The sequence below is a fragment of the Molossus molossus genome, unplaced genomic scaffold, assembly GCF_014108415.1.
Source record: "Molossus molossus isolate mMolMol1 unplaced genomic scaffold, mMolMol1.p scaffold_m16_p_8, whole genome shotgun sequence".
Lineage (NCBI taxonomy): Eukaryota > Metazoa > Chordata > Mammalia > Chiroptera > Molossidae > Molossus > Molossus molossus.
Genome location: NW_023425402.1, coordinates 8,642,670 through 8,656,145, shown reverse-complemented (window position 1 = coordinate 8,656,145; position 13,476 = coordinate 8,642,670). Strand labels below are relative to the sequence as shown.

Genomic DNA, 13,476 nt, shown 5'->3' with positions numbered 1-13,476 from the left:
ATAATGCCCCCAGGGGACACACTTTAAGATTATGACTAGTAAGCAAAGGGCAGCAGGTGACAACTGTACCTGTCTGTAGGTATCCTGATGATGCTCCTCATTTCGAGAGTCATAATACTGCTCAATGAAGCCAAAATATTCCTCCCGCTTCCGCTGCAAGGTCAACTTCCTCCTCTCGGTGTTGGCTGGGAGATAGCCCTATAGACAGGATTGATGGTCAGATGGCTGGATGAATCCCTAATTTTTATTTTAGCCTGAGCAGTGATTTGGAAACTATCAAAGGAATGGAAGGAAAACTGCCAAGAGAACAAAAGTAGATCCCTCTGGTTTCGGCCACCCAGCGTCTGCCCTGCCCTCTCCTTATTCAGTGAGATCCACATGTGGGCAGATGAGCCAAGGCCAACATTCCCAGGGTTATTTATTCTTGCAGCTTGTACTGCTGGTGAGCACCCCAGAGCTCCCAGAGCTGGCACAGAGAGCAGTGAATGTAGGTCAGCCGGAGGGAACTGGACCCAAGTCAGGACCTCTGAGGACTGCGTGTGTGCAAGGCAACACCTCTGAGAATCACGGGAGAAGGCGTGTCTACGGCACATCCCGGTGATGTGCCATGTAAGTGTGTGCTTGGTACGCATTCTTTTCCAAGGAAATATTCAGAATTACCAGTTTGGGAAGCTGAATGGAATCTGTGGCACAGCAGCTGCAATGTCCAGATAGAGAACTTCTGGCAGTAGCCCCCCCACTCCTAGCCAAAGCTCCAGGCCAACATTCATTCTTGTCCCTGGTCTGCATCCCACTCCCAATTCTTACATCTCCTGTTCTCCTTCCGTTCTCACCAATCTCTTCATAGCACTCAAACTTTTTAGAAGTGGCAGAGACAATGTTTCTGGTTGCAGGACTGAGGGTGGGGAGAAGCCAAAAGGGAGACCCTTCCTTTCAGAGACATTATGTAATACATTCCATAGCAAGTGCCTGGTGGGCAGGGACCGTGGCTCATTCATTTTGGCATACCCTCCTGGCACCTGGCACCGTGCCTAGAGAACAGCAGGCCCTCAATGACTTCTTGCTAGATGAATGAATGAATTTTACAGGCTCAGGAAATCCAAGTGTTCCTATCACAGTGGCTGGACAGTGCTCTGCACTCAAAGTGGGACTACGCAGGCTTTGGAAGGAGGCCCATTCAACAACTCTTCACAGTTGCACAGTGGGTGTCAACCACTGGTTATTCCTACTGAAAAAGGAGTGAAGCACAGGGACTGTGGGACTGCTGTGCCTCACTATCCTTCCTTCCTGGTGTTGAGAATGGGAGACTGTGACTATGGGAAGCAACTTGTGCTCTTCTCCATGTGTGGGAATAAACTCTCCAGAATGTGTTTCTTTATGTGCAGAAAAAGGGCTACAGTCCCACAGTTCTGTCATATTCAGAAGGACTAGAGAAGTCTATGGAATAAGACTAATGTGCCTGCACTAACCTCACCAGGTAAGAAGGGCTGTGTGAGGCTCACACTTCTCTACAGTGGGTAGAACTCACCGACAGGAGTCTCCAGGTTACAGGTCGAACCTCCCTAGGAACCCCTGGCCAGCTACACTTCCTCAGTTCATCTGCAAACAGATAACAGCTTCTTGGATTAAGCTCTTCCCACATATACCCTAAAACAAACCTCAGTCAGCATGGCCTGATGCCTCCCACCATTCAAGTAAGATGACCACCACCACCACCACCACCACCACCACCACCACCACCACCACCAGCTACTGATAAGCACAGGGGAAAAGCCCAAAACAACAGCCCTGAGCAGCAAAGTGCCAAGGACACGCTCTGCAGCAGGGATCCAGTTGACAGAGGTTAGAGTTAGAGGGAAAGAGAAAGATCAGTGGGTGTGGATTTCAACAGAATCACCCTGAGGTGGGAGAGACCGAAGCCAGAATAATTGCACTATGATCTACAGGCCACAGAATCCAGTCCCACCTAATTTGGTCCCTAACTTCTGACTTAATACCTGCATGTCACTGCAATGGGCACCAGATCAGGAGATGCTGGAAAAGTAAGAGAAGGAAGAATAAAGAGCAATAGCTTCCAGGTCTCTGAGAATTCCAGTCACCAAGAGGTCCTACTTGCCTGGGGCTCACGGGACTTACCTAAGTCAGTGTTGTGGCTGGAGAGAAGCTGACGGAATTTTTCTAGGCGGGTTTTCTCCCGGACAGTCATAGGGGGTGCTCCTGAAGCATTCTGGTCCGAGATCCGGGCGACAAGGGGGATAATGGGTCGAAGAGGAAGTGACTGCTGTTTGTGGAGTGCATTCCTCAGGCACGTGTCACCTGAGATAATGTGAAAGAGAAAGAGACAGGTTGCATGAAGAGCACAGATCCTGAGAAACCTTAAACCTAACTGTTCAGTCCAGTGCCCTCCAGGAGCCATGGCTGCATGGTCTATGTGCTGCTGGGGTGCCCAGCTGAGGGGCAGCAGGGGATGGAAACCCAGCTGTGCTCCACTCTTCTGCCCAGAGGATAGGCTGTGCTTCTTCTGTACACACAAGGCACCTTATATGCTAATGGAGACTTGGATACTGCAGCAACTTTGAGAACTTTTTTGGTGACCCCAGAGGGCATTCAAATGTTTTCTTTCTTCCCCAACCTGGAACACTTCTTGGTGCCTAATAATGAGTTTGGGGTCAACAGAGTCCAAAGCCACACTCGTCTTCCTTTTCCATGTCACAAAGCACGCTGCACTGCAAGGAGGTGGCTGCTCTCCTCCGAGGGCTGGGAGGGTCAAGATTCCTGGCCCAACTCGAATCCGTTCTTGGCCCACAGTGTGCCCTGCAAGGAGTGAGAAGCTCTGGCCTAAATGAATCCCACTTTTGGTAGCTGCAGTTTCTCTGTGCTCCACATGTCTCACCAAATGAACCAGTTGTCAATTCTGCTCGGATGTGACTAAAATAGGAACACAGACTCAAGAAGAGCTCTATGTTTGGTTCTAGACATTTCTCCACTAGATGCTAAGATAGGAGAAATGAGCAGCATAGGACTAACATTCACTGAGAGCTTACTATGCATAAGCCATGGTGCTGGTCACATTTACTTCTCTCTCCTTTGATCCTTACAACACACGGTGGGGATTTATTCATGTATTTCTATTCTACAGATGAGGAAACTGCAGCTCAGACAGGTTAAGTAATTTGCCAGGGAGAGCCAAGAGGCCACCCTAGATCTTTCTGACTCCAAAACATTTATTTTACTACCCAAACAACACTCAGTTTTAAATTCTGACTGTCCTTTCATGACTGTTTCATATTCTTTATATATCAGGGCCTTAAAAAGTATGTCACAACAAAAATGAAACAGTGACAGCCAGCACAACTACAAGGTTTACAGAAGTGGTTCTCAAGCTTCCTAATGCCGTGACCCTTTAATACAGTTCCTCATGTTGTGGTGACCCCTAACCCTACAATCATTTTCGTTGCTACTTCGTAACTGTAATTTTGCTACTGTTATGAATCACCATTGGAAATAAGTGTTTTCCGATGGTCTTAGGCGACCTCCGAAGGGTTAGTGACCCACAGGTTGAGAATCACTGGTTTACAGAAACCAGTGCCACAGGGCACTTGGCCAACACCACAGTGCTGAGGCCCGTGAGCACGTCTGGCAGCAGCAACTGACTGGCAGATGCTCGGAGGGAACCTCATAAAGGGAAGGCTCTGGGTGGTCCTGGCTGCACAGGGGCAGCGCATTGGGGATGGCGGAGGGCTCTCCCTCACCCTGGAGACCCTCAATCACAGTGCACAGACACTGTCTGTAGCTGTGGCCCGTGGTCAGTTAACACTAAATGTCTGCACATGGCACCAAAAGTTACAGGCCTTCCAGCCTAATTTCATGACTACATGCTTAATCTGAAACTGTAAAAGAAGTTCTTTTGAACCCGAGCCAAGACATGCTCCAGGGCTCTTTCTTCTTCCTTTTCACCCTTTACCAGTCAGCTGTTTTAACTTTCATTTAGAATGCTGGCACTTCCCTCTCCAGCTTGAATAACTGGCTTCCAGAAAACCCTTTAGGGCAATATGAAATACAACGATGCATATTTAAAAGTGTACACTGAGAATCGCCCAATATCTGATAAAGCCACCATAACCTCAACCAGTTACTGAAGTCTCCTGAAGAGACAGAGGGGCACCTCCTCCTGCTCCCCAACCGAACAGGCAGGGAGCTGGGACACAGGGCCTTCAGGCACATGATGCTCCAAGCCTCAGGAACAGGAAAGAGATGACCTATGCTAGTGGCTGTTCCCCACTGCTGAGGAGGTCAACCAACAGTACCAAAACTTTGTGGATTTCAGCTAACAACCTTACATATATTAGTCAATATTCTTTAACCTGACCAGACCTAAAGCAATGTGAAGCAGTCAAACCATAAAAGTTTTGGACCCCAGCTTAGGGAAAGAAAGAAGAGACCGACAGGCAACAACTGGGTGTCAGGAAGTGAAGCCCCAGATTGCAGAGCCAGGCAGCTATCAAGGTGGGAGGAGCAAGCACAGCTTTTGACCAGTTAGGCTCACTGATATCATACCTTAAACTTGAGCTTGCTTATTTACCATCCAATGGAAAATCTGAGTGATGCCCTAAAGAAAAAATGGTTTTGCCCTGGCCGGTTTGGCTCAGCGGTTAGAGCATCGGCCTGCGGTCCAGAGACACTTAGGTTCGGTTCCTGCTAAGGGGGCGGACCCCAATTGCAGTTTGTCCCTGGTCCTGGACGGTCGTGCAGGTGGCAGCCACTTGATGTGTCTCTTTCACGTTTATGTTTCTCTCTCTCTCTTCCTCTCTCCCTCCCATTCTATCTGAACAAAAAATGGAAAAATGTCCTCAGGTGAGGATAAAAAAAAAAAAAAAAAAGAAAAAATGGTTTTAAGATGAACTCCGCTGAAAAGGCGGAGGCCATGGAGGGGAGCAGGACAGACTTACTGGAATTTCGGGACAGCTGGGCGTCACTGCTGGACTTTATGACCTTGTAGCTGGCAGGAACATCAGATGTTGTTGACTGGGACCGTTCAGGTTTCACCCTCAGTTTGCTGTGGTTTTCTAGGACTTGGGCTGCAGTTGCCAAAGCAACTTTTGAGTTCAGAGTTTGGAAAGAAGGGGAGGAAAAATCCTCTTCTTCATCATCACCAATGTCCCAAGCATCACTGGTATTCCGGGCAAACTCATGAAAACTGGAGGCCTTTTTATTCTTCAGAGGAACTGCATTAACTTTCGACCGTTCTTTAATGAAGCTTTAAGAAAGGAGACACCATTACCAAGGAATGGTCTGGCACATCTCGCCACCTGCTTAATGCAATACTAACAGTATTACAAACGATCTCATACACAGTCATTACCTTCTTCAAACAAAAACACCCATATCCATGCGTCATCTAGAAGCATCTAGACCAGCCGTCTGCTGCAGACAGACGCAGCTAAGACAGCAATGCTCCAGCTCCTGGCACTTAAGCAAGGCCACGGGACCAACTGTGGCCAGTGGGTTGAGGAGAGAAGTGAGCCGATCGTTTTCTAAGCCCATGTATACAAGAACAGGTGTGAGTTCTCTATAAACTTTCTTCTACCACAGTAACTGCTGGGGCTCCAGATGGTGGTGCCTCCCTCAGCCTGGATAACAGTGTGAGTCTGAGGCACAGCCTGTTCTCCACTCCCACCAGACGCCACTCTGGACATGGAGCATGAACAAGAAACAAACCTTTGTGTGTCAATCCACTAAAATTTCAGACTTAACCTGTTACGGCAACATAACATAAACTAATCCTTAGGTAGGACATAAACTCCTAGTAGAGTAAGAGGTGACTTTAGGCAGACCACAGTAGCATTAAACACCGAGTTGCAAAATGAACCTGTCGTCCTTTGTCATTCTGTTGAAGTCCTTCTCTAGCCGTGAGATGGTCCCAGTTTTGTGCTACTCTGTCTATAAAACCATATATTTTTTAACAAAATGAGGGCAGCCTCGGGACCAACATATTTGTAAGCAACAGGACCTGGCTTAGAATTTAATTAATTGTTTTAGTTTTTCACTATGTTTATTTTTAAGGTTACTTTCTATTTTTGGCAAACAGTATTGGTTTTCCATTTATGAAAGTGATATGGTTTATTTTTAAAAATAAACCTAATTGTGTAAATAAAATGAGGTTTTTTTTAAATGTATTTAGTAAACAATAGTATAGAAAATGGCAAAAAAAAAAAAAAAAAAAAAGTGAAGATTTGGGAAACACTGGATTAACTTATTGAGAAAAGAGAGCCTAGTCCTAAGAGTCATGTAGACCATCCCTACTTCCCTGAACTTTTCCTCTGTCTGTCTCCTGCTTAATGTCTAGGGGCCCTTATTCCGGATCCAGGGGACTGTGTGGTTGGGACATTTCTTACTCAAGTCTCATCTAGCATCCCTCATACCCCAAACAGGGAAGCAGAGCATTTAGCCAGAGTAAGTTTACACCTGGGTCTGGAATACAATGGATAAAAACATTAAAATGCCTCCCTGCTTCCCCAAGGAAGGCTAGGAAAATCTAGAGTAAAAACCATACCAGAGGAGCTGAAGTTCCCCCATTTCCAAGAGCAGTTACTTCCTTTGGGTTGAGGTGGGTAGTCTAATAACCCATCCCATCTCCCTAGATCAGTCCAAACTTATTCTGAAAGATAAGTGTTATTAACGTTGATAAATACAGACTGGTAATGCACACAGTTCAGTGGAATGCCCCTATTATTAACACCAAAGGAGTCAGATATCACTGAGGCATTATTTGCAAATAATAGTCTCACAGAGAGCAAAGGAAAATACATCACATGAATACAAGAGAGAACACAACATTACAAGATGTAATAGCTCAAATGTGACGAAAACAGGATACCATTTTCCACCCACTAACTTAGCAAAACTTTTATTTTATTTTATTTTTATATTTTTTAAAATCTTCACCCGAGAATATTTTTCCATTTATCTTCAGGTATAGTGGGTGGGTGAGAGGGAGGGAGGGAGAGAAACATCGATTGATTGCCTCCCACACATACCCCGACAGGGACAGGGATTGAACCTGCAACCCAGGTATGTGCCCTTGACCAGGAATCAAACCTGTGACCCTTCAGTGCATGGGCTGATGCTCTAACCATTGAGAAACACTGGCCAGGGATAGGTGACATTTAAATATATTTTTTAGAGAGAGATAGAAACATCAACCTGGGAGAGAAACATCAATTGGCTGCCTCCTACACACCCCCTACTGGGGATCAAGCCCACAACCTGGGGATGTGCCCTGACCAGGAATTGAACCCAGACCTCTCGGTTCATGGGATGACGCTCAATCCACTGAGCCACACTGGCCAGGCGACAGGTGATATTTAATTTCATTTTTATACTTCTCTGAATTATGTTTTCTTAATTGAGCATATAATTTTTATTTAGTGAAAAATGTTTTGTTAGCTTTCATCAATCCTCAAAGTAATAATACTTCTAAACCTACTAAATGAGCAAGAGGAAATGAATGAGAGCTCAAATCAAAGACAGTAAAACTGAGGCAATGCACTGTAAACATCTCCATGTCAAAAATCCACTTGAACCCTGGCCAGGTGGCTCAGTTGGTTGGAGCATTGTCCTGTACACCAAAAGGCTGAGAATTTGATTCCCAGTCAGTGCACATACTTAAGTTGCGGGTCCGATTAAAGGTCAGGACATGTATGAGAGATGAATGTTTCCCTCTCTCACATCCACGTTGCTGTTTCTCTCCCTTTCCCTCTCTCTAAAATCAATAAAAATACGTCCTTGGGTGAGGTTTTTAAAAAAGTGTTGCTAAGCAGAAAAAGACAAATACCACATGATCTCACTTATATACGGAATATAATGAACATAACAGTCTGAGGAATATGGTAGACCCAGAAACATGGAAGTAGGGCACAGACTGACATCCCTCAGAAGAGGGGGTGGGGGGGTGGGAAGAGATAAACCACAGAACTTATATGCATGTATGCATGACCAATGGACATGGATAACTAAGCCGGGGCCGGGGTGGAGGTGGGGTGGGGTGGGGGGTTCCAATGGGGTAAAAAGGTAAAATATCTGTAACAACAAACTAAATAAAAAAATTCATTAAAAAAAAAGTGTTGCTAAGTGGTTAGAGCATTAGCCTGTGCATTGAAGGGTCTCAGGTTTGATTCCCAGTCAGGGGCACGTACCTGGGTTGCAGGTTTGATCCTAGCCCAGGTTGGGGTGTGTGCAGGGGGCAGCTGGTTGATGTGTCTCTCTTATGTAGATGTTTCCCCCCCGCCCTTCCACTCTAAGAAAGGAATCAATGGAAAAAATATTCTTGGGTGAGGATTAACAACAACAAAATCCACTTGAGCAAGAAGGCAAATTACTCCTCTGCAGACCTGATGAAGCCTGCTTCTCTTCTGTAAAAGGGGTGCAGGACCCACAACCAGCGGTACACACTGCAGAGGCTCCACTGTCAGGAACAAATAGGTAGATGTATAAGAAAAATCTATCAATAAAATACTGCATATGAGTACATGGTTATTATTGTTGTTTCCTCCTTGAAGGCTAAGCATACCTCAAGATTGTACATCATGAACCCAATAGCGTGATATGGAGCACCCTGCATCACAAAGTTAACTAACCACTATTTTTTTTCTGGCTGATATTTCCTAAATACCTCTTGATATTTTGAGAATTCTTTTATTTATTTTTTATTCCTTACCTGAGGATATTTTTCTACTTATTATCAGATAGAGTGGGAGGGAGGGAGAAAGAGAGACAGAGGGAAACATCGATGTGAAAGGGACACATCGACTGGTTGCCTCCATGTCACTTGACCCGACCAGGGCTGGGGACGAACTGCAACCGAGGTACGTGCCCTTGACTGGAATCGAACCTGAGATTCATTGGTCTGCTCCAACCCTGAGCCAAACTGGCCAAGGCTATTTTGAGAATTCTTTAAATAAACCATCGAATCAAGAAGCTGAATTTTAACTCAGTTCAAAGAACTGACTGGACGCTGACATTCTAACCTCGGGTGAAGCAGATGCACACGTGGACTGTATTACAGTCTATACCAAGAGATGGGCCATGCTGAGGGGTCAGGTCTAATAGACACTGAGCTTTCTCTACAAAAGAAGGAGGTAAATTAGATAAGTGCTGGGAACATATGTGTTTGCTACATTTTTCTTTATACCTTTTTATACATTTAAAGTATTTCTTTATATTTCTTGAAGCAGATGAAGATTCAATATATGTGTACTAGATTAAGAATTAGAATGCACTCAATTAAAGGGGTTGCAAATAGCAACTGAAAGGATATGCTCCCACATAATGAGAAGGAAAGAAGGGAGGAAAGGCTGTCATTCTCCGACAGAAAGACATGAGAGATTCAAAGCAGACCATTTTGAGGCTGCTAGAAATTGTTTTAGATACACCTATCCCACAAAACCCAAAACTCAACAACCAGTTAAAAAAGTCAGCCCTGCCAAGCTGGTGTGGCCCAGTGGCTGAGCATCGACCCATGCACCAACAGGTCACCGGTTCAATTCCTGGTCAGGACATATGCCCAGGTTGTGGGCCAAATCCCAACTGGGGCATGCAGGAGGCGGCCAATCGATGTTCTCTCTCATTCATGTTTCTCTTTCTCTCCCTCTCCTTTCCTTTCTCTCTAAAATCAATAAAGGAAAAAAAAAAGTCAGCCTTGTCCTAAGAGGCGGCCTTTGTGGAGAAAGGGGTTGGTATCACCTAGATATGGGAGTCAAGGACAGAATAAAATAGAGCGAGAGTGAAGGTACCTGGTGTACCACCAAGAAAGCAGAAAAATCTGTAGACCAGCGACAATGATGGGAAGATTTAAGGCTTTGAAGATTTTCCATGCTAATTTTGTTCTCTCCAGAGGGGATAATATAAATTCATAGGTACATAATGGTTAACATTTATGGGCTATTTACTAGTCTCTATGCTAATATTTACATATACCCATTTTCTTATAAATGCTCATTCATACGTCTGTAAGTACTATTATTATCATTCCCATTTACAGATGAGGAAACTGAGGCTTACTGAGGTCATGGGCAGGCAGCAAAGTCTGGGCTCAAATCCAGGTCCACCTGACTACAGAGCCTGCATGCTCTCTACCTACTCTACCTAGAAAAACTGAAGGAAAGGGGTGAGGCCTAGTAGGATATGCAGCCTGGGAAGAGGAGTTGCCACGAAAAATGAGCACATAACAGCATAGCTATCATATCTCCAAGTGTGCACGGCTGACAGCCCTAACTCTCTCATCTGGTAGGAATAACTTCCTGTTAGCACAGATGGGCTGTATATGTCAGTAGCCAGAATGGGAAGAAGTCACATCTAGGGGTGTGATCCTTAGAGGAGAAATGTCTCTCTTCCCTTTTAACCCCAGTAGTCTCAGGAAAAAAAAATCAATCCAGATAGGGTGCTTCATTTTAACATGGTCCCAACTAAGTTATACCTAGCCCAAGGTGCACTAATACCACAGTGTGACTTGAAGTTTAACCAAGATTATTTAAACAGAACTATATCAAAGTTACAACCAAAGTGGCCTCAGATAGACATCTTCACCATACCTCCTCACAAATGCATGCCAAATTAGAGTTTAAAAGCACTTTCACAGATACTCATTTAATCCTCACAACAACTCTGTGAGCTGAGTCTTATTATTTCTATTTTATGGATGAAGAAACTAAGGCTTCAAGCGGTTAGGTTATTTGTAAATAAGTAAGTGGTAAAGAAAAAGGGATTCAATGTCCTGGCCGGTTTTGCTCAGTGGTTAGAGTGTCAGCCCTCAGACCGAAGGGTCACTGGTTTGATTCCCAGTGAAGGGCACGTACCTGGGTTGCAGGTTCAATTCTTGGCCCCTACTGGGGTGGGAGGCAACCAATTAATGTGTCTCTCTCACATTGATGTTTCTCTCTCTCTCTCTCTCTTTCTCCTTTCTACTCTATCTAAAAATCAATGGGAAAATATCCTCCAGTGAGGATTAACAAAAAAAATAAAAAGGGATTCAAGAAGAGCAGGTGAAACTAAAAACTCACGAAAACATAATGAAACATTTGAGAGAAACTTAGCTGTCTGGTGAATAGTAACTTCTTAAATGTCAACACAAACAACTGCAGATATTTTGAAAAGGAGTGGTACAGGTTATACTGGTTAGAAAACAAAAGTTCAATCATTCTGTAATTTGATTAATACTATACTGTTTTACTGATATGGCTGTTCACGCAATAGAAATATGATACAAATTTGTTTAGTTAAATAATGGTTGACATTGGTAAGAGATGCAAAGCAAGTGGGGGAATTTACCAACAGTCAAATGAAGCCAGTCATTGCAATAGCTAGTGTGGCTCCGTGTGAACCAGCCTTGTATTTGGAAATGAGGATATCAACTCAAAACAATAAATTTAGAAGCTTGTCATGCCATCAAATGGCCAATGGGGCTGCTCTGCAGTAACACTAGTTTTATCTGAGCTATAAAAATTATTGCAGGCAATATTATCACTGATGGTAATAATTTGGCAAATTGAAGTCATTATATACAGATGGGGATAACTGACTTGTTCATGGAGTTTAGATGACTGAAGACCCAATGTAAAGGCTTCTGCTGTGATGGGGATTAACCACACAGCAATTAATGGCCATTTGAAGTGGAACGATTATTATGTAATAGGGAAAGTAATAAAAATGTCCCAACAAAGGTACTAAACTAAGGGCAATAGTAACAATCTGGAATTGTAAAATGCTCCAGTGCAGATCTAGATGTTGTTCCATGTTGTAGACTAATAATACCAAACCATTGCGTACATAAAAGGACACAATTTATTCGGTGACCATTATATTCCTTACAAATTGCAGAGCTAAGTGATTACCTCTATCGAAAGTATGAATAGCCCTGGCCAGTTTGGCTCAGCAGTTGGAGCGTCGGCCTGCAGACCAGAGAGTCCTGGGTTCGTTTCCCACTAAGGGCACGTACCTTGGTTGCAGTTTGTCCCCGCTCCAGTTGGGGTCGTGTGGGAGGTGACCATTCGATGTGTCTTTCTCATATCCCTGTTTCTCTCTCTCTCTTCCCCCCTCTCTCCCTCCCGCTCTATCTGAAGATAAATACAAAAATGTCCTTGGGTGAGGATAAAAAGAAGAAAACACAATTTGAAAGTATCAATGAGCCCGGCTGGTGCAGTTCAGTGGTTGAGCATTGGCCCATGCACCAAGAGGTTGCTGGATCGATTCCCAGTCAGAGACATGCCCAGGCTGTGGGCCCAATCCTCAGTGGGGGGTATGCAGGAGGTGGCCAACAGACGTTCTCTCTCATTAATGTTTCTCTCTCTCTCTCTCTCTCTCTCTCTTTCCCTTCCTCATTCTCTCAAAATCAATAAAGAAAAAAAAAAATTTTTTTAATAAAAAAAAAAAATGAAACTGCTGAATAATAAGTGAAAATATTCATGGTTTTATATCATTAACAGGTGGGAAAATAAGAGTATATAAAGCTGATCTTGGCAGTTTGGGGTATGGTGATATTACTCAAGACCTGTGTTAAGAATAGAAACAGAGGCCTTGGCAAGTTCGCTCAATGGTTAGAGCGTCAGCCTGTGGACCAATGAGTTTCGGGTTCAATTCTGGTCAAGGGCATGTGTCTCGGTGTGGTTAGACCCCGGCCCTAATTGGGGTAGTGTGAGAGGCAACCAGTTGATGTGCCTCTCTCATGTCGATGTTTCTCTCTCTCTCCCCCTTCTTTCTTCCCTCCCACTCTGAAAAAAACAAAAGAACAGAATCAGAGAAAACTCAGTTGTTGACAAGTACAGACAAGGTATGGTGACTTTAACCCAAGCATAAAGTGAAATAGTATACCTCACTGCCTTATGTATGGATAGACAGACAGATTTATATGTAAACCATGTGTTTATCAAAGGTCATTATAAAGTATACTGGAATGGATGAATTACCAATCAAGAAATCCTGGTTGTGGACAAAACTGGCTACAAGGAACTGAATTCTCAACTATGATGCTTAAGTTATAAAGACCATGATGTCAGGGCACTGAGCTGGTTGGTGTCTCTGCAATTCTCTTGGTCTTTCCCTCAGGTTATAAGGTAGTTGCTACAGCTTTCAGCATCTCAATTTCACACTACCACATTCAAAAGCAGGAAACGTGAGTAGAGGCAAAAAGAGGCTTTCTTCACAAAATAATCTCTCTGATAAAAAGAAAATTTCCCAAGAACCCTCTCTCAGGAGGCTTTCTTCCATCTCATTGGCCAGAGTCCATAAGATGAGTTCACCATAGACCAGTCCTTGGGATTACCAAGGAATTATTGTAAAAGGCTTCAACTAATCCAGATACCTGCTCTAAATACACTGTCACCTTATTAATAGCTGAAAAAGCCCGGCCAGTATGGCTCAGTGGATTGAGTGTCTACCCATGCACCAAGAGGTCACAGGTTCAATTCTTGGTCAGGGCACATG

General features: G+C 44.2%; 1 protein-coding gene across 3 annotated transcripts in view; it reads right to left on the bottom strand.

The window, feature by feature from the left end:
* The window catches only part of TBC1D22B (TBC1 domain family member 22B), an 82,395-nt gene that overhangs the window by 47,802 nt on the left and 21,117 nt on the right, over window positions 1-13,476 (bottom strand). For all 3 annotated transcript variants that reach the window (XM_036249244.1, XM_036249245.1, XM_036249246.1), the window contains exons 3-6: window positions 4,950-5,257; window positions 2,137-2,316; window positions 1,529-1,599; window positions 70-198 (exon numbers count right to left, since the gene is read on the bottom strand). In XM_036249244.1, the coding sequence (XP_036105137.1) occupies window positions 70-198; window positions 1,529-1,599; window positions 2,137-2,316; window positions 4,950-5,257 (688 nt within the window). The remainder of the gene's footprint in view (window positions 1-69; window positions 199-1,528; window positions 1,600-2,136; window positions 2,317-4,949; window positions 5,258-13,476) is intronic.